The 27,899-nt window shown below is 43.7% G+C and overlaps 1 protein-coding gene across 1 annotated transcript; it reads right to left on the reverse strand.

Moving 5' to 3' along the window:
* Positions 1-16,330: 16,330 nt before the first annotated feature.
* Positions 16,331-25,560, reverse strand: SNRPB2 (small nuclear ribonucleoprotein polypeptide B2). The gene is made up of 4 exons (XM_075338060.1): positions 25,408-25,560; positions 25,052-25,099; positions 21,247-21,335; positions 16,331-18,810 (listed from the first exon to the last, which is right to left on the reverse strand). The coding sequence occupies exons 1-4, from the start codon at positions 25,504-25,506 to the stop codon at positions 18,651-18,653; spliced, it is 396 nt and encodes a 131-aa protein (XP_075194175.1). The 5' UTR covers positions 25,507-25,560; the 3' UTR covers positions 16,331-18,650.
* Positions 25,561-27,899: the final 2,339 nt, after the last annotated feature.

A 27,899-nucleotide genomic window follows, 5' to 3' on the forward strand; every position in this document is an offset into this window, starting at 1 on the left:
CATGTGACGGGGCCTTAAGGCACCAAAGGACAGCCAGACAGGAAAGAGTCCTTAACAACCAAAAGCACCAAAAGAAAGCAAATTTAAACTTAACTTGCAGAACTGCGCACAATAAAGCGCTGTGACCTTCTGGTCCCAGACATGCTAGAGATCCCCTCAGAACAGGGCACACCCATGACACCAAGAATATCTGATTTTTGGATTAGACCTGGTTACTTTTTTTCAAGAATGTTTTTTATATATCTCTATCTTGATAAAAAGTAAAAAAAAAAGTTTGTTGGGTTTTTTTTTGCTAAATATGAAAAAAATACAATTCAACTGACCAAGCAAATTATGTTTCATTGTTGTTGTTTCACTAAATAAATTTTTACATTTGTTTCTTAATTAATCCGCGCAGACATATCTCTTACCAATTATCACCTGCATAGTGTTTGTAGTACAAATCACGTTGAAAACTAACGAAGCATAAAATATGTGAGCGAATCTGTCAAAACAAAATAAAGCATTTTGGATATTTAGCGGTGTTATGGAATGGACACTACAAACTTGGTTATAAAAATTTGATAATACAGTGGAACCTTGGTTTACGAGAACAATCCGTTCTGGGACTGTGCTTGTTAACCAAGTTACTCGTCTAGCAAAGCAAGATTTCCCATAGGAAATCATTGCAATGTAGGCCCCTATTGTGTCATTCCACACATGCACAAACACGCACAAAAACGCACAAACACACACATATTATGCTCACCTTACCTTCCTTTCATCGCCGGCCTCCTGGTTCTTGCAGTTTGCTGGTAAAGGATGTGTATTGGGTAACCATAGTGACCAATGCCGGAACTTCCAGAGCACTGATGTCAAAGGCCTTTGATTGGCCCCCGTGCTGCCTTTGAGTAGCGGCTGACAGCGGAAGTTCCTCCATCGTCTCAATAGTTACCCTATACACATCCTTCAGCGGCGAACTGCAAGAACCAGGAGGCCAGCAATGGAACGGAAGGTAAGGTGAGCATAATATGTGTGTGTGCCTTTGTGTTTGTGAGGACTGCAACAGCGGGTTAGAGCGCGGTGGAAGTACGGAACCGGAAGAGTGTGCGGTGAGTATTTACTCATACGACAAAGTATATACATCACAGAGGAGGCCTGGGGGCTACAGTATATACATCACAGGGGAGGCTGGGGGCTACAGCATATTCATCACAGGAGGGGCTGCGGGCTTAGACATTACTGGGGGGCATAAACAGAATGTTACTGAAGGACATATATGTTGCTGAGGGACATACACATTACTGTGGGTCATACACATTATTGGGGGCAAACACATGAGGGGGGCATAGACATTACTGGGGGGCATACTCATTACTAGGGGGGCATATAGATAAGTCGGGCAGCATACACATTACTGGGCGGCATAAATGTTACTGGGAGGCATGGACATTACTAGGGGCATTATTATTATTATTATTTATTTATTTATAGAGCACCATTAATTCCATGGTGCTGTACATGAGAAGGGGTTGCATACAGAATACATATACAAGTTACAGTAGACAGACTAGTACTGAGGGAAGAGCACCCTGCCCTTGCAGGCTTACATTCTATAGGATTTGGGGGGCATAAACATTACTTGAAGGCATAGACGTTACTGGGGGCATACAGTAGATGTTACTGGGGGGCATAGATGTTATTGGGGGTATAGATGTTACTGGGGGGGAGCAAAGATGTTACTGGAGGGACATGCAAATTAATGGGGTACATAAATATTACTGGTCTGGGGGGCATTCAGCTCTGGGGGGCTGCTTATACATCTTAAGTGGGCCCATACTGCCCTCGGGAGGGGCTCATACAGTCACCCCTAGAGCAGTATTGGCCCCCTAGATTTGCATAAATTCGTGGTCAAATAGCTTGACCAACCTCACACTTATTTTGTGTTTTGCTCACAGCAGTAGCTGTGAATATAGCATGATCCAGCGGGTTCAGTAGGTTTCCATACACATTCTGGGGAATACATAGTGACCCTCACATATCCCCCTCTGTTCAAACTTGTCGGGTTGAACACCTGTTTACATACAGGGGACCTGAGACAGGACACCCGCATTTATTTGCCATCTTTCCCAGCTCGATGTTCTATTGAGAAACTAAAGTTTTGCAAGGACAAAAACCATCTGATGACCCGAGCGGTCTTCTCCTTAGTATTTCTCATCTAGACCAGCGGAGAATGGTCAATCACAAGGGGGAAATGCCATCCAGGAAGTAATAGCGTAAGGACTCTAAGACCCGTTTTATGAAAAGGCACTCCTCCACTACGCTATAATTATTCTCTACCGGGGTGAGCTTACTATTTAAGTAACTGACTAGATGCTCCTCTCCGTTTAATTCCTGCAACAGAACCGCTCCGAGGCTTACCTCAGAAGCATTTGTCTGTACAATAAAATCATTCCTAAAGTCGGGGTTGGTGAGAACAGGCTGTCTGCACAATACCAGTTTTAAAGACTGGAATGCTTCCTCAGCTTGAAAGTTCCACCAAACCATGATCGATTTTTAGCCTTTTAAGAGATTGGTCTAAGGTGCTGATCTCCCAGCAAAATTAGGTATAAATCTGTTTTAATACCCAATGATGCTGAGGAAGGCTCTTAACTGTTTTGTGGTGAGGGGTTGGGGATACTTTTGAATAGCTTCAATTTTATTTATTTGTGGTTTGATAACCCCACAGCCAATCATATATCCGTAGTAACAGGCTTCTTTGAGGCCTATCGCACATTTTTGGGGGTTTGTCGTCAAACCTGCGGCTTCTGAGTAAATCTACCACCGTTTGCACCTGAGACAAGTGGGTACACCAATCACTGCTATAGACGATAATATCAAAATTGTAAGCTAGATACTAATATACTACAGACCCATCAGAAGGATTATTAGATAGCAAGAAAAAGGTCCAGGAGAAATGCAAGATCCAACATATGGAACAAAAAACCCTCCTAAAACTTAACTTTTAATAGTGAACCACTAAAAGTGACTAAGTCACATAAAATTGTGAACATAAAAGAACACATACACTGCTCTCCCACCACAGGAGAAACCTAGTATATGCGTACTACATAAAAGACAGACACATAGACCCCGTGAAATAACTGAATTCACAGTGGTATTTTAGCTCCTGTACTCACCCGTGATAGAGTTCAAACCCCCAAACAAACGAGGAAAACCGGGATTGCTTGCAAACTAAATGAGATCCAAATCACTTGACCACAAAAATTCATTTCCAAACTGACACGGGTCATTATATAAATAAGTATGGAAAGATCTCACCCAGTTCGCTCATCGGATAGTTCCCATCCTAGGAAACTCATACATGACTGACTCTCTCCTTCTTAGTCGTCATCATAATCCTTTTGGATACATGGAACGGGTTCTGCGGATCAGGGTATACTTCTTCCTGTTATCGTATCATGTGTGGGTTTATGAAGTCACTCCCGACGAGTTTCGTCATCCCTTTACTCATCAGGGAAGTCTTTACCAGTCACCATAACCGTATCTCCCATCACAACAACGTCATGGGTTTTACCACACAAACGGGCGCATTTGTTCTACGTGTGCACGTACAATCACTGCCGCGCGGTGCACACGTGGAACAAATGCGCCCGTTTGTGTGGTAAAACCCATGACGTTGTTGTGATGGGAGATACTGTTTTGGTGACTGGTAAAGACTCCCCTGATGAGTAAAGGGATGACGAAACGCGTCGGGAGTGACCTCATAAACCCACACATGATGCGATAACAGGAAGAAGTATACCCTGATCCGCAGAACCCGTTCCATTTATCCAAAAAGATTATGATGACGACTAAGAAGGAGAGAGAGAGTCAGTCATGTATGAGTTTCCTAGGATGGGAACTATCCGATGAGCGAACTGGGTGAGATCTTTCTATACTTATTTATATAATGACCCGTGTCAGTTTGGAAATGAATTTTTGTGGTCAAAAGTGATTTGGATCTCATTTAGTTTGCAAGCAATCCCGGTTTTCCCCGTTTGTTTGGGGGTTTGAACTCTATCACGGGTGAGTACGGGAGCTAAAATACCACTGTGAATTCAGTTATTTCACGGGGTCTATGTGTCTGTCTTTTATGTAGTACGCATATACTAGATTTCCCCTGTGGTGGTAGAGCAGTGTATGTGTTCTTTTATGTTCACAATTTTATGTGACTTAGTCACGTTTAGTGGTTCACTATTAAAAGTTAAGTTTTAGGAGAGTTTTTGTTCTATATGTTGGATCTTGCATTTCTCCTGGACCCTTTTCTTGCTATCTAATAGACGATAATATCATCCAAATATATTGATGCACACTTCTGATGGAGCGGTAAAACTATGTCCATCAGCTTATGAAACATTTTCGGGGCCCCATGTAACTCAAAAAGCAAAACAAAATAGTGATACAGCCCCTCTGGCGTGATGAAGACGGTCTTTTCTTTCGCCGACTGTCAAAGGCACTTGCCAGTAACTCTTTATCAGATCTAGCATTGTGAAATACTGGGCCTTTCCCAGTCTCTCAATCAGCTCATCCACCCTGGGCATTGGATAGAGGTCACATTTTGAGACTACATTCAATCTTCGGAAATCATTACAAAATTGCAACGATCCAGCTTGCTTCGGAATCTGCACAATGGGACTGGCCCACTAACTCCTGAACTTTTCAATAACTCCTAGTTGAAGCTTTACTTCATGGTGGCTTGGCTCCAAGCCTCTGGCACACAGTATGGTTTAATTTGTTCCCTTACCGGAGGCTTGGTGACAATGTCATGTCGGACCACTGACGTACAACCAGGCAGTTCTGAGAATATGTCTGTATTCTGCTGCACAAATTTTCAAGACTCCCACCTCTGCTGTTTTGTTAGAATGTCTCCTCTCACCGATTTCCATTGGACTCAGTGTCACAGGGTCCAAAGAATATACAACTGGTGTTACGTTGGTCACATTCATTCCTGATTTCTAAACCTTCAAAAAATTTACATGGTAAATTTACTCAGCTTTGCTCCTTCCAGGTTGATGCACCCTGTAATTTACGTCCCCAAACTTTTTCCAGACTTCATAGAGCCCAAGCCATTTGGCCAAGAACTTGGTTTTGGTGCCCACCGCCAAAAGTAACATGCGATCCCCATGTTTTAAAGAACCTGACTGTGACCTTTCTACAGCTTTATACCTACAGCTTTGAGCTGCCTAAGTATCCAGAAGATATTCTTTTACAGTAGGCATTACTACTGCAATCTGGTCCTGCAGACTAGTGATGTGCTCCATGAGTGATGACATGTTGCCCTGGTGAACTTCCATAAAGTGCCTGGATAGGTCGGGCGTAGACCGGTTCAGACTATCAGGATTAGAAGCCGCCGATGAAATATGTTCAGCCATGCGTCTTTTCACACTACACATTACTTATGATTAATGACCTTCTTTTTTTGGTTTGAAACTTGTAAAGATTGTTTCCATATTTTTATCATGTGTATTTTTTAAAAAATATTGTTTTAATAAAATGGATTTTTAATTTTTCATGAACCAAGCTCCAGTGCTGGAATTTTTTTATCTGTTTCCTACAGACCCCTGGGATATCTGCCATATAATAGTTCAAACAGTGAAAACCCCTTTGAAGCCTGCTGCACCTCTCAGATGGCAAACATTAAATATGAGAGTAACATATCCCAATCCTTCCCATCCTTGGAAACCACCATTTTAAGCATACACTTTAGTGTTTTATTGAAACACTCCACTAGACTATCTGTTTGTGGGTGGTATACCGACATGCGCAGCTGCTTAATCTGGAGACGTTTGCACAGTTCCTTTGTCACCTTGGACATAAAAGGAGTCCCTTGATCAGTAAGGATTTCCTTTGGTAATCCAATGTGGCAGAACATGGCAAACAGCTCCTGAGCAATCAGCTTCATTGAGGTATGTCAAAGCGGAGTTGCCTTTGACGTAATCCACTACTGCCAGAATATGCTGTTGGCCATGGGCTGATTTTGCTATGGGTCCTTCCATATCAATGGTAATCCACCTGAAAAGGTACCTCTATAATGTGCAGAGGTACCAGTGGACTATGGAGATTTGCCGTGGGTTGTCTCAGCTGACACTAAAGACAAAATTCTCAAAACCTCTGGACCTCTGCATAGAGGTCAAACTCTACAGATTGCACTCTTGCATTTTTTTAACCCCTAGGTGGCCACTCATCATGTGTTTGTGGGCAAACTCCTGCACCACATGATGGTACAGCTTGGGTGCTACTAGCTGCTCCACTACTTTTTTCTGGATTTTGTCTACCTGGTAGAGCAACTCCCGAATGACAGCTATGTGAGCAAAATTTGCCACCCCATCAATAACCACCACCCTTTCTCTAGCCCGGGCCAGGGTAGTATCTTGGAGGTGAGCGGTCCCAAAAGTATCCCGAGAAACTTCGAGCTCTGGGGTTGATGTGGTCAGTTCAACCTCACCTGCGAAGACCTCTAGGGGAAACATCAGGATTGCATTCTTTCCCTAAGGCAGGTATCCCTGATTCGGGATCTTCGAGTTCAGCGAACGGACAAACATTGAACCTTGGGAGGGCTAGGAAGACTCCCCCATAAGGATTAGAACAGGGGCAAATCTGTTCCCAAAATAGCAACATAGGGGAGGGTCTTTATTACTCCCACTTCATGTTAAATCTCCCCGCACGGGGTAGCAAGGGTGACAATCTACGAAGGATACTCTCGGAGTTCCACATGTACACAGAAGACTCCTATTTTCCATCTAGTGGAGTTTTCCTTGGAGATCAAGCACGCATGGTCGAGGGTCACTAGGCTCCCCAAGTCCAAGAGATCTTCTGCCTGATAACCATTAACCTGTGCCTGGCATAGATGGGGTTCACCAGTTGTGGAGACAGCGTCCGCGGTGCAGACGGCCTGGGCATATAATAGACACCTATCAAGCAAACCCACAGTCTACGGGTTCAGTCGTTAGTGGGCAGTTAGCAGCCACAGCCCTGGGCCATAGCACTGCCAACACCTGGTAGTGGAGGCATGTCTGTTCTTTGAGGCAGGTTTAGGGGAAATGGGGCTCTAGCTACTCTAAGACCATGGTATACCCTCAGCACGGGCTCGGTACGGATTATCTCCAGTATAGTTTCTTGTGCATTTTCCAGGCTCCGATGTTTCTTAGGTCCAATGAGATACCCGCAGTGACGCAGAGTCCCAGACTCAGTCCTGTGTAACCACATATTGCTCAATCAGGCTAGCCAATTGATCCAGGTTGCCTGGATCCCCTTGTGCCACCAAGCGCTGTATGGTAACTGGCAGAATTCACACAATTTCTCAGAATAAAAATTATTTTGGGGGTACCTCAAATCAATATTCTATCAGAAAAATACCCATTCACTTTGAGTGACAAAGAGGAATTTTTTTTAAAAAAATTAATTACTTTATTTGGATATTAAAAAAAGGGGGTCCTTTGACCCAAACATACAAAACACCAAAACATGAACAACAATAATACATAAGACAAAAGACAATAGGTAGTCTCACCCACTTCAGTGGGGACAGATAGAGACGTTTCTATAGAGTGGATATCCACCAATAATTTCACCTGAGAGAAGGTCAAAACTCAGAGAGGCGGGTGAATCTGTATTCTCTCCCTAATCTTCCCCTCAAAAAAGTCCTTACCTAACAATGGAGCACATCCTAAGTTTTACGATGCCCCCATTCCTCGGCGGCTTGCCCTTAGCAGACCCTCCTCTATCCCTCTTGAAAACAAATAATAACGTCTCAAAAAGTGGTGAGTACCACCATTATCTCTGGCACATCCACATTAACAAGGTTTTTACTGGTAGAGGCAAACAGTAATTATGAGGAAGAAACTGTTCTTCAATGATCATCCTCAATAGCTTGCTTAGAAAATGACCCTGTACTCCTGAGATATATAACAGCTCATAAATATCAATAATTCAGAGATATGGAAATAATCCACTTATCTTCCAAATCTGTCTTCTAGGTGCCTAGAGACCACCAAAAAAAAAAAATTTCTTTAAACCGAGTCCATGTGATTACAATTCATCTTCACATAATCTCGTCACGTCTTGCCCATCATGATCTTTGATCCAGAGTCCATGTAATTTTTTCAATTTTTCAAGAACTCATTTAATAACTCTCATCTCATCTCAACGCGTTTCGCTCCATACACAATAGCCGACGGAGCTCATCAGGAGATTTTTTTCATTTTTCAAAGAAGCATAATAGCCTGTTACAACGAAATCAATATCAGAGTCAAAAACACAAATTCATAATCTTTTAAATCCAAAAAACCTAATAGTACATATAGTAGGAGAAGAAGCTAATCCCCAGCAAAGACAACCCCCATTTTTTATATATATATATATATATAACCAACATATTAACTCATGTTTTAGATAGACCAGTCATAGATGTAAAGCATTTATCTTAGGCGTTCAAGCCTCCAGGGTCAGAGCAGTGTCACACACTATTGCTCTGACACTGGGGTATAAGTATATATATATATAAGACCAACAAATTAGCTCATATTTAGATAAACCAATAATAGATATAAATCATTTACCTTAGATGTTCAGGATTCCAGGGTCAGAGCGGTGTAACACACTATTGCTCTGACACTGGGGTATAAATATATATATACATATATATATATATACATAAGAACAGCATATTAACTCATGTTTAGATAAACCAGTAATAGATGTGAATCATTTACCTTAGGTGTTCAAGCCTCCAGGGTCAGAGCGGTGTGACACACCATTACTCTGACACAGGGGTTTAAATAGTGTAGAACCCTCCCTTTTCCATCCACATGACCTAATCCTGGTCACTCTATTGGACAGGGGTTACACAGGTTATAAACACCAAAGTTAACAAGTCAGTCTGTTAATAGCTGGTATACACATGTCTCAGCCAAATCGCCACAATCGCAAGCTTCTTAACATTAGCCAATTTTATCTAGTACTTTTATTTAAACAAAATCAAAGAGAATCGCCATGTACACGGCGCCTGCGCATTAGCTCCAGCCAAACCAGGAAGTACCAGGTGAAACGCACAATGCGTTCCACCTACTGCGCATGCGCCAAGATAAAAGGCCAATGCGCATGCGTCCAGACGTCTAATGCGCCGTAAACCCAGTGCACTTAGTCACATCCGGACCAGGAAATACTTAGTGGAACGCACAATGCGCTCCACCTGCTGCCCATGCGTTAAAATTAAAGGCCACTGCGCATGCGTCCAGGAATCTAATAGTGCTAACAGCCCAGCGTTTTTATTTATAATAGATTTGTAGAAGCAGCCAGGCTCCAATAGTAGGGCTATCTAATATTAAATCCCAGATGAACGGTAGTATTTATATCTGCCCATAATCTATTTTACAGATATAATGCCTTTTTTTTTTTTTTTTTTTTTTTTTTTGGCCGCTGCACTACCATAAAACGTCCACCAGAGGTCGGCAGTGTACATAATCAATTCCTTACTAGAAAATACCATGAACTGTCAATAATATCAAGTATTTTTTAACTAATCTCTTTTTTTATATACATACAGATGCTTGCATAGAATTTTTTCTTATTTTATTCACTTTTTTAGGGGGTGTAATGCAGCCCAGCTGGGGAAAAACTTCAAAAAATGATATTTATTAATTTTTCAAAAGATTAAAAATACTATGGGGTGACCTTTCCGGTCAATAACAACCCAGGCAGATTTTTAGTTGAAAAAGCCGTCCCTAGCCTCTGTGCCGTAAACAGATAACCTCTCCTCCATGCACCACCACAACTACAAAAAACAATTAAAAACCAGCTGCTCGTTCAGACCCTCAGGATTAGTGGATCTGAACCGATATATCCATTTACATTCCTTCTGAAGTAGAACTCTATTCCAATCTCCTTTTCTAGGTGAGGGGGGTACTTGTTCGATTACCGAAAACTTAATGCTTCCCAAATCTCCTCCGTGGGCTGACCTGACATGTCTAGATACTGGGGTGTCTCTTGCATTCCGGATATCCCCCAGGTGTTCCCCTATCCGCTTGCGAAACTCTCTCTTGGTTTTGCCTATGTAATTAAGGGGACAATTGCAGGTGATCAGGTAAATAACTCCCATTGACCCGCAGTTGACGAATTCCCGTGTCCGGTATACTTTACCAGTGGTGACACTCACTACTTCCTTCTTCTGTGCAACCCACTTGCAAAACTTGCAGTGCCCACACCTAAAAGTCCCTACAGGTTTTCTGTCGAGCCATGTTCCAGGGGCTTTTGGGGCCTCATAGAGACTATGGACTAACCGATCCTTAAGGGATCTCCCCTTCCTAAACGTCACCAATGGTCTAGATGGAATATAGTCCTGTAGGCTTGGGTCCGCCCTAAGGATGCCCCAATGTCTCCGCAAAACTGTCATCACTTCTTCACTACAGTTGTCAAAAGTGCCAATCAACCGTACTATCTGTTCTGAGGTTTCTTTTGGCCTTGGGACAAGAAGATCTTGCCTATTTTTTTCAATTGCCCCTTTAAAAGCATTTTTTAATACATCCGAGGGGTATCCTCGTTCGGAGAACCTAGTACGTAAGTCTTTTGCCTGATTATAAAAAGCAACATTTGATGAACAATTTCTCCTCAGTCTGAGGTACTGTCCTCTCGGTATTCCTCTTTTTAGAGGGGTTGGATGGTGACTTGACCAGTGAAGTAGGTTATTCGAAGCGGTAGGTTTGCGATGGACCTTAGTCAGAATTCACACAAACCTTTCAATTACTACCCCCTCTATCCTTTAGGCTGGGCTCAAGGTCTCCACAAAGGACCACTGGTATACACTTTCACCCTTACGTACATATTGACCGGCATCCACTCAAGGATTTCACCTTTATGTTTTCCATAGTCCCAGAGGTCTTCATGGCTGAGGTCAAAATATGCTTTCTGAGCATCTCCCATGATAAGCAGGGCTACCACTTCAGCCCACTGATCAGGTGACAGATTCATCCGCTCCACTGTTCTTTCAAACATGGTGAGGAATGCCTCCAGGCCGCCTTCTGGACTCATCTTCTTCAGAGCCGACCTGACTCTGGCCTCAACCACAAGATAGCCCGGGGCCGCCACTGGTGGGGACTTGCTCAGGGCCGCAATCTGTTGGACCAATAGGCTGTTGGTCTGCTGCTGTTGGGCATTGGAGAGGACCGACTGCTTCAAGTGTTTCTCCATTTTTGTCCGCTAGCCTGAGTTGCAGCTTTGCCGGCTTGATCACGGACATGCAGGTTTAGGGTATACCTAGCTATGCCCACATGTGAGGCAGCGGCTTTGTGATAGTGAGAAAGTGAGGCAGTAACCCAGTAAAAAAATCAACACAAGTCTTTATTTTCAAAACATACCTTTAAACTAGACTAGGCACCTGGAGCGCAGTTACTTTACTCATGTACCATCCTGTAGATGTCCATTTGACACTTGCACCATTGTAGGACTCTCGAGTGCAGGGTACACTTCCAGTGTCCGTTAGACTCCTACCCAACTCTAGGAATCTTGGGTGCAGGGTCTTCTTACAGTGTTCGTTTGACACTTGTCCAGGTCTCTAGTCCTGGTCTGTGTTTTGTCTCACACAAACCTGCTCACACAGAACCTGATGCTCTTCAACCTAAATTACAACTGAGACAGACCCTGCCCTTTGCTAAAGGTTGAAATAAGAATCTTGAACATGAGCCACTCGCAAGACCTGGGCTTGAGGGAGAGATCTATCCCACTGCCATCCTACAGATCTCTCTAAAAATAAAAACCAAAATCAGGTTTTCTTAAAGATTTGGTCAAATATTGACTAAGTTCATACTTCTATTTTATGTTGCACTCGCAACAGTAGCTGTGAATACAGCACACTCCATCAGGGTCAGTAGGTTTCCATACACATTTTTGGGGATACATAGCAACCCTAGCATATGACATCCGTCAGTGCCTCACATTGTCCGGAAGAAGGAATCGGTAGATTTTGAAACACATAGACAATAAACTACTTTGAATTATCCTCCTCGTGTGACTTCAGCACCGCAGAAATTGGTTTCTCCATTATCATTTATGGAACTGTAGAAGGACCATACTAGCAGCAGAAGGCCACCATACAATAGAAGAAAAGACTTTAGGGCTGCATATAGGTATTCTTCCTTGGCATTACAGATAAATATTTTGCTGAATATTAGAAAAAAAAAGTGTGGGGCTCTAGGAAGGTTGACTCTTCTAAAGAAATAATTTATTTTGCCTTTACATTTTTAGTAATTTTTTTCTTTTTTTGATAGAAAACTGATGTAATTTTGTCATTAGTTTTCCAAGAGCCGTCCTGAAAATGTGCCTTGAGCCACGAATCTCAAACTTTGTTGGAACTTCATGAAGGGAAGAACTTATAAGATATCAAGTTCACCTTGAATGAAATATCCAAATTCAAGACGAAGAACGAGTCCCCAGGAGCCAGACCCAGAAAATGGTTCATAAAGCCGAGAAGAAAAATACAGTAATAAATTAATAGAATGGAAGTCAGCTCAGAAGTGAAGTAAACACAATCTTCTATATTAATATTAAACTCCATTTTTCAAAGTTTTTGATGAGAGAACATCGAAGCAGAGAGGCCTTGTATGTCATCATCACAGGAGATCTTCTTTTAAGGGAAAACTCGGAGGTATTTCAGTAGCAGATAAACTTCCAAGGCCGTGATCATGTGCCTGTGACTGAGACATGGAAGAGCTGCTGCTTCTTGAAGGGCACAGACAGTGAAAAACGGCATAATTTTTTTTTTTATCTGTAATTTATTTACAGCGACTGGGGAAGAAACCAAGAAATTCAGGATTGATGAGAAGGGGAAAGCTGAGCTTAGCACGCAAGAATGATTAAGAGAAAACAACATATGTTTAGATTTAAACTTAATTATGGGAAATTTTTTTCTGAAGTTTCGACACCACGTCAATGATTTCACTGGAGAAATTAGCTCGACGACTTGTAAGAATAAATTTAGAAAGTATAGCAGCGTATACTGTACTTCTTCCACGCATGAGCAACTTGTGTAAATCTTGACAGGTGTCAAGAATGTGATTGAACAATGGCATCAGTCGGATGGCACATATGAAAAGCAGCGCTGTAGAACATTTTAATAAGACAAAGCAAAAATAGAACTTAAAGGTGCAGAACGCTGGTATTATACGAGGGGCTGCTGATAAGTCTTTGGCTTTACCCAGAAAGAAACAAGATAGGATGATGAAACTTTACATTTATTCCACATCCTCTCCACTGATGTCAACACACTTCTTACATCAATATTCCAAGTTCTGTAAGCCTAGCAAAAAGAAGGATTTTGGTTGTGCCTTAAACCAGGCATTCATAGCAGCCATGGCATCAGAAATGGTGTAAAATTTGGTACCCTTGATGGCTTTCTTCAGATTTAGAAACAGATGATAGTCGGAGGGAGCTAGATCTGGTGAATTAGGTGGGTGGTCAACCAGCTGACAGCCCAGCTCTGGCAGTTTTGCCGTGGTCTCTTATGCAGTATGAGCGGAGGCGTTGTCTTGCAGGAACAAGATTCCTTTGGACAGCTTGCCACGCCTTTTGGCCTTCAGAGCTGCCTTCAATTGGTCTAAAAGTTCAATGTAATACCTTGTATTGATGGTGGAACCCTTTTGAAGGAAGTCCACTAGCAGCACGCCCTCCTTATCACAGAACACAGACGCCATCACCTTAGTGGCCGATTTTTCCACCCTGAACTTCTTTGGACGAGGGAAATCACTGGACCTCAACTTTGACTGCTCCTTATTTTCAAGGTCATACAGATAAATCCAGGTCTCATCCATAGTGACCAGTCGGTCCAGGAAGTTCTGATCAGTCCAGAAACACTGACATATGGACCGGGAAGTTTTCACTTGCATGCTTCACTGATCTGTTGTCAAACATTTGGGGACCCACTTTGCAGATCGCTTCCTCATGTCCAAATGTTCATAGATAATGACACAAACACGTTCACGGGAAATCCCTGTGATGTCTGCCATTGCTTTAGCGGCAATTCTTCGATTCTCCAATGAGTTTGTTCACAGCATCGACAATCTCCGGAACAACAAGCACTCTCGCTCGTCCAGGACGTTCCTTATCATTGGTGGTGAAGTGGCCCATTTTAAATTTGGCAACCCAGTTCTTAACTGTGGAAGATGAAGGGCATTGATCCCCTAATGTCTGCGACATAACACTATGAATATGCTTTGCGGACTTTACTTGCAGAAACGAGAATTTTATCACTCCTCTGCTCTCAGTTGCTGTGAATATCGCATTTGACTCCGCCATTTTGTTTTCCCGCGTGTGTAGAACACTGTTGCCATAAGCAACAAACAAAATTTTGTGAACATATATTAGACACAAAAGGCTTTCATGTCCTTTGACATTTGCTACCATAAAACATAAAAAGATCACAAAGCCAAAGACTTAGCAGCCCCTTGTATTCATGTTTTTTTAGATGGGGAAATAAAACATTGAGATTCTCAGAGACTTGAGTAGGATGAAGCATTCGCTTACTCACACAGCAAGACGAAACTGCTTTGCAGTGAGTTCGTGAATAACGCAAAAAATGTCAATATAATTCAAGAGCAGTGAAATGATTGAACTTTCGGCCACATGATGTTGTAATGGACGACTAAATGAACAAGTACAAGGAGGCCTGGATGCCTTTCTTGACAAACATATTACTGGGCACTAGATTCTGTGATGGGACGTTGATCCAGGGAACTAGTATGGTTGCCATCTGTGAAGTCAGAAAGGAATTTTTCCCCTAATATGGGGCAATTAGTATCTGCCTTATGTTTGTTTGTTTTTTTTCTTTCCTCTAGTTCAACATGTTAATCTATAACCTAACACCTTCACTACCTTGAACGTATATACCGTATTTTCCATATTATAACACACTTTTTTTGGGGGTAAAATGGTTGTGCGTCTTCCAAAACGGATATGGCTTACTGGGGCGGCAGTGGTGGAGCGGGTGTCATACTAGACAGGGTCACAGAACGCTCTTAAGGGGTGACAAGGCTGGCACCATTGATGTCGCGGAGGGTGCATTGAGCTGAATGCTGTCACCATTGAATCACCTGTGGCTGACGCAATAAACTTCAATAAAACGGTCGCGAAGGTGGCACGTGCGCAGATTGACGCGATGGTTCTTGAAGAAAATGGCTGCAGAGACCTAACTGCGCACGCACCACCTCCGCGCCCATTTCCTTGAAGTCCATCTCGTTCACCTCGGGCAATTCAATGGAGCCCGCAGTCAGCTCAATGCACCTGCCACCAAGACACCCCTGTGATATCCCAGCAGCCCACCCGTAGATTGTCACCCGCCATGACACCATCGAACATGTCCTTTGTCGCCTATAACCCCGCCTCAGTAAGCCATATCTGGGGGATTCAACAAAGCCTGCACTCAGATCAATGGACCCCACCGTGACACCCCCGAGTCCACAGTATTGCCGACCCTCCTGAGCTGCAACACTCCCTCATCTGATCCCGCAGCATCCCCCTGGCTCCTGTGACCTTCCTGAGCCATTCCATCACCACTGCTCCCCCCTGGTAAGCATTAAGATTAAGATGCACTAGGATTATAAGACAGCCCATCATTTTAACATTAAAAACCATTTTTTTCTATTTTCCTATTTTAAATTTGGGGGGCATCTTAGAATCAGGTGCATCTAATAAAATGAAAAATATGGTATATGTCGTAGGTTGTGTCCCCCCCGGTAACTACGGGCTCTGCGGGCAAGCCCGACATAAACTGCACACATCTGCTGATACGATCAGCAGACGTGTGGTTCTAGCAGGCACTATTTAAATGGCAGCACAAATTAAATGGCCGTGGTGGGGATCGCGCTATTCCCCGCCGCCTTCGGTGTCCCAGTCACGTGATCACGGGGCACCAATGGATTGTCGTGGTAGCGTGGGGTCAGCTGACAACCCGACACTACCATTTCGTATTTCCCATGAGCTGACAGAGCGCCAGCACTCAAAAGAGCAGTGCATTTCTGCTGATCAGAGTGATGCGCAACATCGCTCTGATCAGCACAAGCCATCGGACTGCACAGTCAAAGTCCCCTAGTGGAGCTAGTAAAATAAATTAAAAAAAAAAAAAAAAAAAAAAGTAAAAAAAGGTGTTAAAAAATATAAAAAAAAACAACAACTAAAAGTTCAAATTAACCCCCTTTCGCCCCATTGAAAATAAAACAAAAAATACACATATTTGGTATCACCACGTTCAGAAATGCCCGATCTATCTAAATATAAAATCAATTAATCTGATCGGTATACGGCGTGGTAAAAAAAAAAAATTCCAAACGCCAAAATTATTTTTATTACTTTTTGGTTGCCGCAACATTGCATTAAAATGCAATAACAGGCGATCAAAACATCACATCTACACAAAAATGGTATAATTAATAACACCAGCTCAAGATGAGAATGCAACAGGTCTTGGGAAATGGTGACAAAAGCGCAATTTTTTTTTGGGAAAAACTTCTGAATTTATTTTCACCACTTAGATCAGGGGTGGGGAACCTTTTTACAGCTGGGGGTCATTAGGAATTTTCCACCAACCTTCAGGGGCCGCAACAAACTATCAACTTCAAATAAGTTAATAAATTACAGGAAACACTGGTGGTACACATCACAGGAGGAGAGGCTGGGGCATTTACATCCCAGGAGAGGCTGGGGAATATACATCACAGGAGGGGCTGGGGCATATACATCCCAGGAGAGGTTGGGGCATATATATCACAGGATGGGCTGGGGCATACACATCCCAGGGGAGGCTGGGGCGTATACATAACAGGTGGGGCGTATACATCACAGAAGATGCTGGAGCACGGACATCACTGGCGACGGAAGACAGTTCTAGGTGGTAACACGGACAGCACTAGGGGGCAGCACGGAGAGCACAAGGAGGCAGCACAGACAACAGTGGGGGTTATACAGCACTGAGGAGGTACACGGCACTTGGGGGTACACAGCACTGGATGTGGGGGCTGTAGACTCACAGTAAAGGGGGGGAGGAGGAGCCACAGCACAGTTCCGGGAGGCATGTACAGCAGGGAGGCAGATAAATCTGCTGCACCTCTTCTTCTGTGACAGGAGTGCCCCACGAATGTGTGACCTGCTCAGCTGGAGTAACAAGCACCCGAGCATTGCAGTGCATTGTAGTGCTCGCCCATCGCTACTCGTTATGAGTACCGAGCATGATAGTGCTCGCTCATCACCAGTCCACACAAAAAAAAAAATTAGATGCTCTATTTTGGTCTGCTCTGCGGACTGAACTAAGCCATTCAAGTGAATGGATCGCTGAATAAAAACCTGACATGTTGTTGCCATCCATGTACATATGAAAAAAATAAATTCCACACTGATGGGAAAAAGACAAATGGATGTTGCACAGTACTTAAAAGCTGTTTTTTGGGGTTTTTGTTTTTTTTTTAACTACAGGGGAAAAAAAACTGATGTGTGTATTCAGTCTTGGTTGGAATGATTTGCATTCCCATCATTAAGGAGTTCTTACATTGGGAGATCTGGCTGCTTTGCATTAATAGCACTAGAAAAGTCATAGCATTATTAGGAATTGGCATAAGTGTCATAGGCACATCACTACATGATGAATGCAAACAATTAACCTAGAACACAATTTTTTTTTTTCTTTTTTCTAAAGGCTCAAGTGCAAATGGTCAGGATAGGGCAATATATACCTGTGCACATATCCTGCATGCTAAATGTGTGCGACACACATGGTGGCTCAGTGGTTAGCACTGCAGTCTTGCAGCGCTGGGGTCCTGGGTTCAAATCCCACAAAGGACACCATCTGCAAGGAGTTTGTATGTTCTCCCCGTGTTTGCGTGGGTTTCCTCCCATACTCCAAAGACATACAGATAGGGAATTTAGATTGTGAGCCCCAATGGGGACAGTATTCCCGATGTATGTAAAGCGCTGCGGAATATGCTATATAAAAATAGATTTATTTATTTACCAATGGGTTCCTTTTTTGGAAAAACATTGTTTTGGCTTTATGAATAGAGTACTGGCGTAAGATGCGCCAAATTCATTAAAAGACACGGGTCTCAATGCAGAGTGCACATATTTCAGCTGCCGAGCACCACTGCAAGGACTGTATTAATCTGTGCCGCTCTGACTAGGAAGCTCAGTCCATAAAAAAATGGCAGAGCTAGCTAGGACCACCAGAAAAATGCAAATTGTACGTAAAGTTTGCAACAATTCAAACTTTTGGACACAAGACCTTTGGTGAAAACTGTTTTATGAATTGGCCCCATAATGCAATGCTTATTTTTTTGAGGGGGGCTAGAAATTTGATTTGAACGCTGCGTCTGTCCTTTACCTACTATGTCTGCCGATGCAGAGATGCACAATACAAAGTCTATGAACGCTGCCCGATGACCACAGACGTGTAACAGATTCATCTATGAGAACCTAAAAGTCAAATGTTTTACACAACTGTAAAAAGAAACATTTATTTGTACAAAATTAGAGTGTGAATCCAATGGACACCGGATATATCCCTCCTTCTGTATTTTGAGATTTGCACATAAATTTTAAATTCTCTGAGACGGGAACAAATAAAAAGTCTTAAATAAGTCCAGCAAAGTTAATCGGCTTCATTTCTTGGCGTATGTGATCTTCATAGCATGAGACGGTGTAATCTTAAATCCTTGAAGTGCATCTCGTGCGGACCCCGCCTGGCTCTCGTTTTCAAACTCTACAAAAGAAATATCATGTCTTCCAGGAACCAGACGGACTTCTTTGAAGCCGGGAAACCTGGGGAAAACATAAAAAGGAAAAATCACAAACTCAAGAATACAGAACAGTCACAATCTTTCTACAGAGCTCTGAAAATCACTCAGACGAAAACGCAGAAAAATAATGCAAAAGGTTAGTCAAGATTAGCGTCAAAGTGGTCAAGACTAAAGGGTGCTTTACACAGATCGCACATAGGTTGTTTTTTGTAGCGGCGGTCACATGTGCGATCTCGGCAGACCGCATCTGCAATCTGGCGTATCACATCGCTAACGAGATCGCTAGTGATGTCGCAGCGTGTAAAGCACCCTTAAGAGATCTGCATTGTGCAGAAATATACACAGTGCTGCCACATATATATATATCTATAGAAGGAATCGAGGACACTATAGATTAGCGGCATTTATTAACTGCAGCCTGCGGAGTTATCAAAACGCACAAAAAAAATTACAGTAAAGGATTCTTCCCATAGAACAAGCGAATATATGAAATATCAATGTCTTTCTCCACTTATGAGCCAACTTCTTCCCTTCCCCGCCACATACTGATCTGACCATCAACATTGAAAAACTGCTCAATTCCGTTTTAGCCAAAGAAAATAAACAGACTGTCCGCACAGTGAGGAGTCACATTATGGAAGTGTACAGAGAGGACGACAACAGTGAGAACCGGCAGCTGCAGCTTTCTAGTGAGTGTTTTATCTCATCCCAGTGCTGAATTCACAGCTGCAGAGGAGAATGCTGTTGTATTATGTCCTGTCTGTATGACTGACACAGCAGAGATTTCACTCATTTTTTGTGTCCCCCCCAGGCTCTCTCATAGCTTATGAGCACGGCCCTCACTCCATTGCTGTAAATGTGTTACACTGTAAAGAACATTCCTTTCCCAAAAAGCTGCAATAACCCTAGTACATGCCCTTATCTCCCGCCTGGATTATTGCAACCTCCTGCTCTGTGGCCTCCCTACTAACACTCTCGCACCCCTACAATCTATTCTATACTATGCTGCCCGACTAATCCACTTCTCCCCCCGCTACTCCCCGACCTCTCCTCTCTGCCAATCCCTTCACTGGCTTCCCATTGCCCAATGACTCCAGTTCAAAACACTAACCAAGACATACAAAGCCATCCACAACCTGTCTCCTCCATACATCTGTGACCTAGTCTCTCGGTACTTACCTGCATGTAACCTCCGATACTCACAAGATCTCCTTCTCTACTCACCTCTCATCTCCTCTTCCCACCATCGCATCCAAGATTTCTCCCGTGCCTCCCCCATACTCTGGAATGCTCTGCCACAACATATCAGACTCTCGCCTACCTTGACAAGCTTCAAAAGGAACCTGAAGACCCACCTCTTCCGACAAGCCTACAGCCTGCCGTAACCCTCAGTCTGATATAGCGCCGCACGACCAGCCCTACCCTCACCTACTGTATCCTCACCCATCCCCTGTAGACTGAGCCCTCGCAGGCAGGGACCTCTCTCCTCCTGAACCAGTCTATGCCTTGTATTCTTAATGATTACTTTACTTGTCCCTATTATGTATACCCCTCTTCACATGTAAAGCGCCATGGAATAGATGTCGCTATAATAATAAATAATATTGTCCTTACATGTTCCCTCTGAATTGTAAAGTGCTGCAGAATATGTTGGTAAAAGAAATATATTAATAAGTATATCCATGTGCACTGTGTATGGGAGAGGACATACGGTAGTAACTAGTCTTTGTTCAGTGCCTCAGACAATACTGAAAATCAGAGAGTGCTCCATTTGTACACAACTACCCTTCTTATAGCTTCCAAAGTTAAAAAAAAAAACAAACAAACATATCACAAAGTCCTCGTCATCACAAGCAGATTTTACCAATATGACAACGAGGTCAGTAATCTAATGTCCTACAGTGTGATGAGCTTATAGGAGGTGCCCGGGGCCGGGAAATCACATAACTGTGCAGGAAACACATCTGTAGTGAGGTGTTATTAAGTGAATATAGACCAGAATTATTATGGATAAAGGCAATTCGTATCCAGCGCCATAACAATGGGCAGCACGGTGGCTCAGTGGTTAGCACTGCAGTCTTGCAGCGCTGGGGTCCTGGGTTCAAATCCCACCAAGGACAACATATGCAAGGAGTTTGTATGTTCTCCCCGTGTTTGCGTGGGTTTCCTCCGGTTTCCACCCACACTCCAAAGACATACTGATAGGGACTTTAGATTGTGAGCTCCAATGGGGACAGTGCTCCTGATGTATGTAAAGCGCTGTGGAATATGTTAGCGCTATAGAAAAATAAAGATTTATTATTATTATTAGTGCTCGGAGAGTGGCAGGATCCCGGGAGATAGGTAAATGTATAATATGATATGTAAAAATGTACCAATCTCATTGTGTACACAAATCTCAAACTGTACATAACAGATCATTGGAATCTGACAACTGTGTGACATGTGGAATACTTACTGATTAAACAACATAGAAAGCATCATCTCGTTGGTTTCTTCTGGCAGGTTATTCAAGAATAGGATGTAATTCGGTGGGTTATCAGGAACCTAGTTTTCATGAAGGGAACAAAAAAAAAACAAAAAAACTAAAGGTTTAATCCCAGGGATTACACAATGTATAATGTATAATATATGAATGAGCTTTACAGCGCAGGGTTCATGGAATGACACTTCTATTACACACGCTGTAAGAATGTATCCCCATGAAGGCAGACCCAGAAACTCTTCAAATTTAAACAATTTTGGCAACTTATTAGTGAATATTTAAAGTACTTAAATCGGTTGTACCAAGTTTTGGAGTAATGGGGATGCCGTCCTGATCGCTGGGGGTCTGACAGCTAGGACACCCACAATCCAAGAATGGGGCTCTGCATCTGAATGGATCAGGAGGTCAAGTATGCGCACAATCACTCCATTCTCTCTGAGACAGCTGGAGATTGCTGAGTGTGCACGCTCGGCGTCCGTTCACATCGGATAGTTCTGCAGAGCCCCATTCTCGGGATTGTGGGGATCCGAATGGACAGTCCCCACAAACAGCAAGTTATCCTCTGAAAAGGAGCTTCTAAAGGGGGCTTCACAAGCAACAATTTCGTTAATGTTTTATAGTCGGGGTCACATCGTTAGTGACGCACATCCGGCGTCATTAACAATATCGCAGCGTTTAACACTTACCAGCGTCCTTAAACGTCCTCCAAAGTGGTGAAAATCGTTCACCATGGAGAGGTTGTCCTAAAACCAAAAATTGTTAAAGGTTGTTTAAAGATGTTGTTAGTCGTTCCTGCAGCATCACACATCGCTATATGTGACACCGCAGGAGCGAGGAGCCTCACCCTACCTGCGGCCCGTCCGCAATGAGGAAGGAAGAAGGTGGGCGGGATGTTCGCCCCGCTCATCTCCGCCCCTCCGCTTTGATTGGCCGGCCGCTTAGTGACGTCGCGGTGACATCGCCGTGACATCGCCGTGACGGCGAACGCACCTCCCCCTTGAAGGAGGGATTGTTCGGCAGTCACAGCGACGACGCCGGCCAGGTAAGTGCGTGTGACGCTGCCGTAGCGATAATGTTCGCTGCGTCAGTGATCACACGATATCGCACGGGTGCTTTTGCGTACGATATCGCTAGCAATTGCTAGAAATAGCGTAGCCCACTTAAGAGGTGAAGCAAAAACAAAGTGACAGCCACAAGCTCTGAACTCTGAAGCAAGATCAGCTCCTCTGACTTGCAGGCCCATGATGTGTGGCTTTCTTTAAGCTTGGTGGAGCAGGTCTCCAGATGGTGACTTGTGTGTGGAAAACCACATAGAAGATCAGATCTGAATAGGGATAAGGTAGGAACCTTTGGATCCGGTGTGATTTCTGTGGAAAACCTTTGGCTATCAGTAATGGGGGTTCTGGGTCACTACTGTGAGTGAGACAGGAGCTGGATGTGGCTCGCAACCCTCTTTCAGAGCTGAATGTGGCTCTCAAGGTCAGAAAGGTTGGGAGCCTCAGCTAAATAGTGTGAAGATCCGCCATACACGTACAGCAGATGTTGGCAAAAAGTTAGAAGACAACACAAACTCCTTTTCTTAGCAGATAAAGAAAAAAGGCTGTTCCAGTAAATAATCCTAACATTTTCAAATAAGCGGATGCTACTAGTTCGGCGGGGCGGGTCCAATTTCTGTTCTGTAGAGACATGCCAATTATGGGAGGGAGTAGCCCAGTTTTGAATTCATTAAAAGGGTTATTCCCATCTCCAAGACCCTATCCCAATAAGTAGTAGGTGTAGTAATAATAATAAAAATAATAAAAAATATTAGCAAATACCTTCAATTAGAAATGTAGTATAGTTTTCCTGATATAGCTGTATCTCTTACATCATGAACAGGGCATTACAGTAGCTTAGGTATCCAAGGTTACGATCACAAGCAACTGTGACTAAGTGGTTGCAACCATGGATACCTACCGTATTTTTCGGACCATAAGACGCACTTTTTTTCCCCCCAAATGTTGGGGGAAAGTGGGGGGTGCGTCTTATGGTCTGACTATAGGGCTGCGGGGAATGAGGGTGCTGCGGTGGAGCGGGCAATCGGGGGCACGAGCAGGCAGCAGCAGCACCTGCCATGACCACGTGGGCCCGCTCATTACATATGCACGCCCATCCTCCCGCCCATCATCTCTCAGCGAAACCGGCGCTGACAGGTGGGCGGGGAGGATGAGCGGGGGGGTGAGCGCATAATTAATAGCCGGCCGTGATCACCCCTGGCAACTACGGCCTGGAGTGATCATGTGCGGCTGTATTCACTGCCCCCCCGTGCATCATTATCAGCGCGGGGAGCAGTGAATCAGTACACTCACCCGTCACAGTGTGTGGAGCCGTCCCCCTGCAGCATCGCGTGATGTCTTCCTGTCTGTGCCGGTCAGCTGATCTGGACACTAGCAGCACGCACAGCGATGACGTCATCGCTGTGCGTGCCGCTAGTGTCCACCAGATCAGCTGACCAGGCTCAGACAGGAAGACATCACGCGATGCTGCAGACAACGGTGACAGCTCCACACAGCGGCGCAGCAGCTGAGACAGAGATCAGTGCTTCAGGGAGTGAGGAAAGGTGAGTATAAACGTTTATTTTTTTTCTGTGCCACAGGATACAGGCCATATACCAGGATGGGGGTATATTATGAGCAGGATGGATGGGTGTATATCATGAGCAGGATGGATGGGGGTATATCATGAGCAGGATGGATGGGTGTATATCATGAGCAGGATGGATGGGCGTATATCATGAGCAGGATGGATGGGGGTATATCATGAGCAGGATGGAGGGGGGTATATCATGAGCAGGATGGAGGGGGGTATATCATGAGCAGGATGGATGGGGGTATATCATGAGCAGGATGGATGGGGGTATATCATGAGCAGGATGGATGGGGGTATATCATGAGCAGGATGGATGGGGGTATATCATGAGCAGGATGGATGGGGGTATATCATGAGCAGGATGGATGGGGGTATATCATGAGCAGGATGGATGGGGGTATATCATGAGCAGGATGGATGGGGGTATATCATGAGCAGGATGGATGGGGGTATATCACGAGCAGGATGGATGGGGGGTATATCACGAGCAGGATGGATGGGGGGTATATCACGAGCAGGATGGATGGGAGTATATCACGAGCAGGATGGATGAGGGTATTTCATGAGCAAGATGGATGGGGGGTATATTATGAGCAGGATGGATGGGGGGGTATATTATGAGCAGGATGGATGGGGGGTATATTATGAGCAGGATGGATGGGGGGTATATTATGAGCAGGATGGATGGGGGGTATATTATGAGCAGGATGGATGGGGGGTATATTATGAGCAGGATGGGGGTATATGAGCAGGATCATATACAAGGCAGGAGGATCCTTACCAGAATGGGGTACCTTAGTAGAGAATTTGGGGACATTACCCCCATAAGTGTCAGCAGCAGATCCTCGCCCTATAACCGTGCGTCATGACCATATTTTTTGGTTAAATTTTATTTTCCTCCTCTAAAACCAGGGTGCGTCTTATGGTCAGGTGCATCTTATAGTCCGAAAAATACGGTAAGCTAACCTCCAATGCCCTGCACATGAGGTAAGAGACATGGCTATATAAGGAGAACTATACTATATTTCTAATTGGAGGAATTTGATTAAAAAAAAGAAAAAAAAAAAAAAAGTAAAAATCACCAGTTATTTAAAGGAAAAAAACATTGAAAAATAAAACAAAAATATAATTACTAGACAAATTAACTTACCTGTGAGCTCAGTACTCCTCCAGGAATAGCATTTTCTATTTCTGACATCTAAAAAGAAAACGGTCCAAAATGAGAACACAAGACAAAGAGTTGTAGGTTTTATGACAAATTAGGGATCAGATTAATTCAGAAGAAACCGGAAGAGTCCGCAATTCAATAAGAGAAGACCACAACATAAAAGCAGTGGAGGACACTGCATTCTTCAGTTTTTTCCCCATGAAGGTGGAGGCTACAGACCGTACAATTTATTTAGTGGATACGTTTATCACACACATTCATCCCTCGTTGGTCTCTTTCGGAGGATATGGTGGTGCGGGCTCCCGGTATACACAGAGGTCGGGAGGGTCTGCACTTACTTGTGTTGGCTTCTTATTCAAGGCATTAGCTGCTTGTTCTTGAGCTTTGTTCTTTTTCTTGTCTTTCTTCTTTTCCTTATCTCCAAATGTTCCTCGCATCTTAGACACCAAGTCAGAGTCCGTCTTTGCGTACTGGATGCGCTGCAGGAGAGATCTTCATTATTACTACAGAAGAACATAGAAAGGAGAACGATGCCATTTCTTGAGCCCGTATCACATACTAAAGACCTGAGTAGGTCAGCTAGAAATAATATCTTTCATGGTAGGCACTAGTATGCGTTTTGCATGTCTTAAGACAAATACTTTCATAATGAAATATTGATATTTATATGTGAGTAAACTTTAGTTAAAAGGTTATCTCTCTAGGGATGATCGAATACTTCGATTATTCGGCTTCGCGGATATTTTCCGAATACCTCGCCGCTATTCGACTATTTGATGTGCAATGCAAGTCTATGGAAAACCCGAATAGTTATTATTCGGGATTCCCATAGACTTACATTGCACATCGAATATTCGCAAATAGTCGAATAGCGGCGAGGTATTCGGAAAATATTTACGAAGCTGAAAAATCGAAGCATTCGATCATCCCTAGTTATCGCCTTTCAATTACACTTCTTCCTTGGCTGCAGTTAGCTATATAAAAACAAAAAATAAAAATCCATACTTACCTGTCACGTGTGGGTCCACCCCGGAAAGCGTTCAACGCTTTTCCGGGCGTCAGTCATTGACCTGTGGTGCTGGTCACAACCAGGGAGCTCATCGGCTATAGCGCAGTACTCCTGTATAGTCAGAACTCCCCGCTCGGTGCCACTGAGCTCCCTGATCGTCTGCTGTGCTGTCAACGTGACATCAGTGCTGCACCCAATACCTGACACAAGTGGAGATTCGCCATTGGACCAGTGGAGGAAAAGTACAGCACGTTTTTTTGATCAAGATGCTGCCAATGGAGAGGAGACACTATCAAAAGGGACCTGGAAAATGATTTGAAATTCTTTCAATTGAAATGGGGAAAAAGCTGTGAAGGAGAGAAGCGCAAGATAGGGTCTTATCTGGTAGACAAGGGGATATACGTGAAGAGACAGGTACTCACCTGTTTCAGTTGTGACAGGCACACCTCCTATGAGAGCATTTAGGCAGAATATGAGATAGTGGTCAGCCGCAGCCCCGATGGAAAAAATGTAGATCACAGGGTAAATAGGGAGAAACGGGTTTGATGCTGCGCTAGAAAAACCACAGATCCGGGAGGTGCGATGAAATCCTTTCCTTTATTTGCACGAGTCAACGCGTTTCGAAGGCATAGCCGCCTTCTTCATCAGGACAAAAAACAGAACAAAAAAGAAGAAAAAGAAAGAACAGCATGAGGTCATGCTGTTCTTTCTTGTTCTGTTTTTTGTCCTGATGAAAAAGGCGGCTATGCCTTCGAAACGCGTTGACTCGTGCAAATAAAGGAAAGGATTTCATCGCACCTCCCGGATCTGTGGTTTTTCTAGCGCAGCATCAAACCCGTTTCTCCCTATTTACCCTGTGATCTTCAATTGAAATGGAACAGCCTCTTCAAAATGGTTGTCCAGCGCTGGTCCAGTCAGCATCGGAGCTTTAGTAAAGTGGCTTTCCATTGCCTTACACTTTTGAGAGACCAGCCTTCCTACATCATGTTAGCGTTGTGGTGGCAGATACCTTGCAGAACATGTCCATGGTCAGCAGGTTCTACCCTTACTATTCTAATGAATCCACAGATTGCAGTTAGCTCCTGGGTCGTGTGCTCAAACGCAACATCATCAGCACCACTCATCTTGATCCAGAAGGTAAAAAAGGAAGTGTAGGGAGGGGAAAACCCACAATGAAGATCTGGTGTGGGATTGAACGCCGCCAAATACAAAGAAGTTGGGCATTTGTATAAAATAATTTCTTTATTTGGACAAAAAAAAAAAAATATACAAAGAAGGGAATTTTGTTTACTTACCGTAAATTCCTTTTCTTCTAGCTCCAATTGGGAGACCCAGACAATTGACAATTGGGTGTATAGCTATGCCTCCGGAGGCCACACAAAGTATTACACTAAAAGTGTAAAGCCCCTCCCCTTCAGCCTATACACCCCCCGTACTGCTACGGGCTCATCAGTTTTGGTGCAAAAGCCAGAAGGAGGAAAAAATTATCAACTGGTTTAAAGTAAATTCAATCCGAAGGAATATCGGAGAACTGAAACCATTTAACATGAACAACATGTGTATACAAAAAACAGGGGCGGGTGCTGGGTCTCCCAATTGGAGCTAGAAGAAAAGGAATTTACGGTAAGTAAACAAAATTCCCTTCTTTGTCGATCCTAATTGGGAGACCCAGACAATTGGGACGTCCAAAAGCAGTCCCTGGGTGGGTAAATAATACCTCATAATAGAGCCGTAACGGCTCCGTCCTACAGGTGGGCAACTGCCGCCTGAAGGACTCGCCTACCTAGGCTGGCATCTGCCGAAGCATAGGTATGCATCTGA

Source organism: Anomaloglossus baeobatrachus, chromosome 3 (assembly GCF_048569485.1).
Source record: "Anomaloglossus baeobatrachus isolate aAnoBae1 chromosome 3, aAnoBae1.hap1, whole genome shotgun sequence".
NCBI lineage: Eukaryota > Metazoa > Chordata > Amphibia > Anura > Aromobatidae > Anomaloglossus > Anomaloglossus baeobatrachus.

Excerpts from the sequence above, each read along its gene's own strand:
- SNRPB2 (XM_075338060.1), bottom strand. The coding sequence starts at position 25,506 with ATGCGAGGAACATTTGGAGATAAGGAAAAGAAGAAAGACAAGAAAAAG. Across the intron at positions 25,100-25,407 it reads TGAATAAGAAGCCAACACAA|ATGTCAGAAATAGAAAATGC; the intron begins GTAAGTGCAGAC and ends TTTTCTTTTTAG. Across the intron at positions 21,336-25,051 it reads GAGGAGTACTGAGCTCACAG|GTTCCTGATAACCCACCGAA; the intron begins GTAAGTTAATTT and ends CATGAAAACTAG.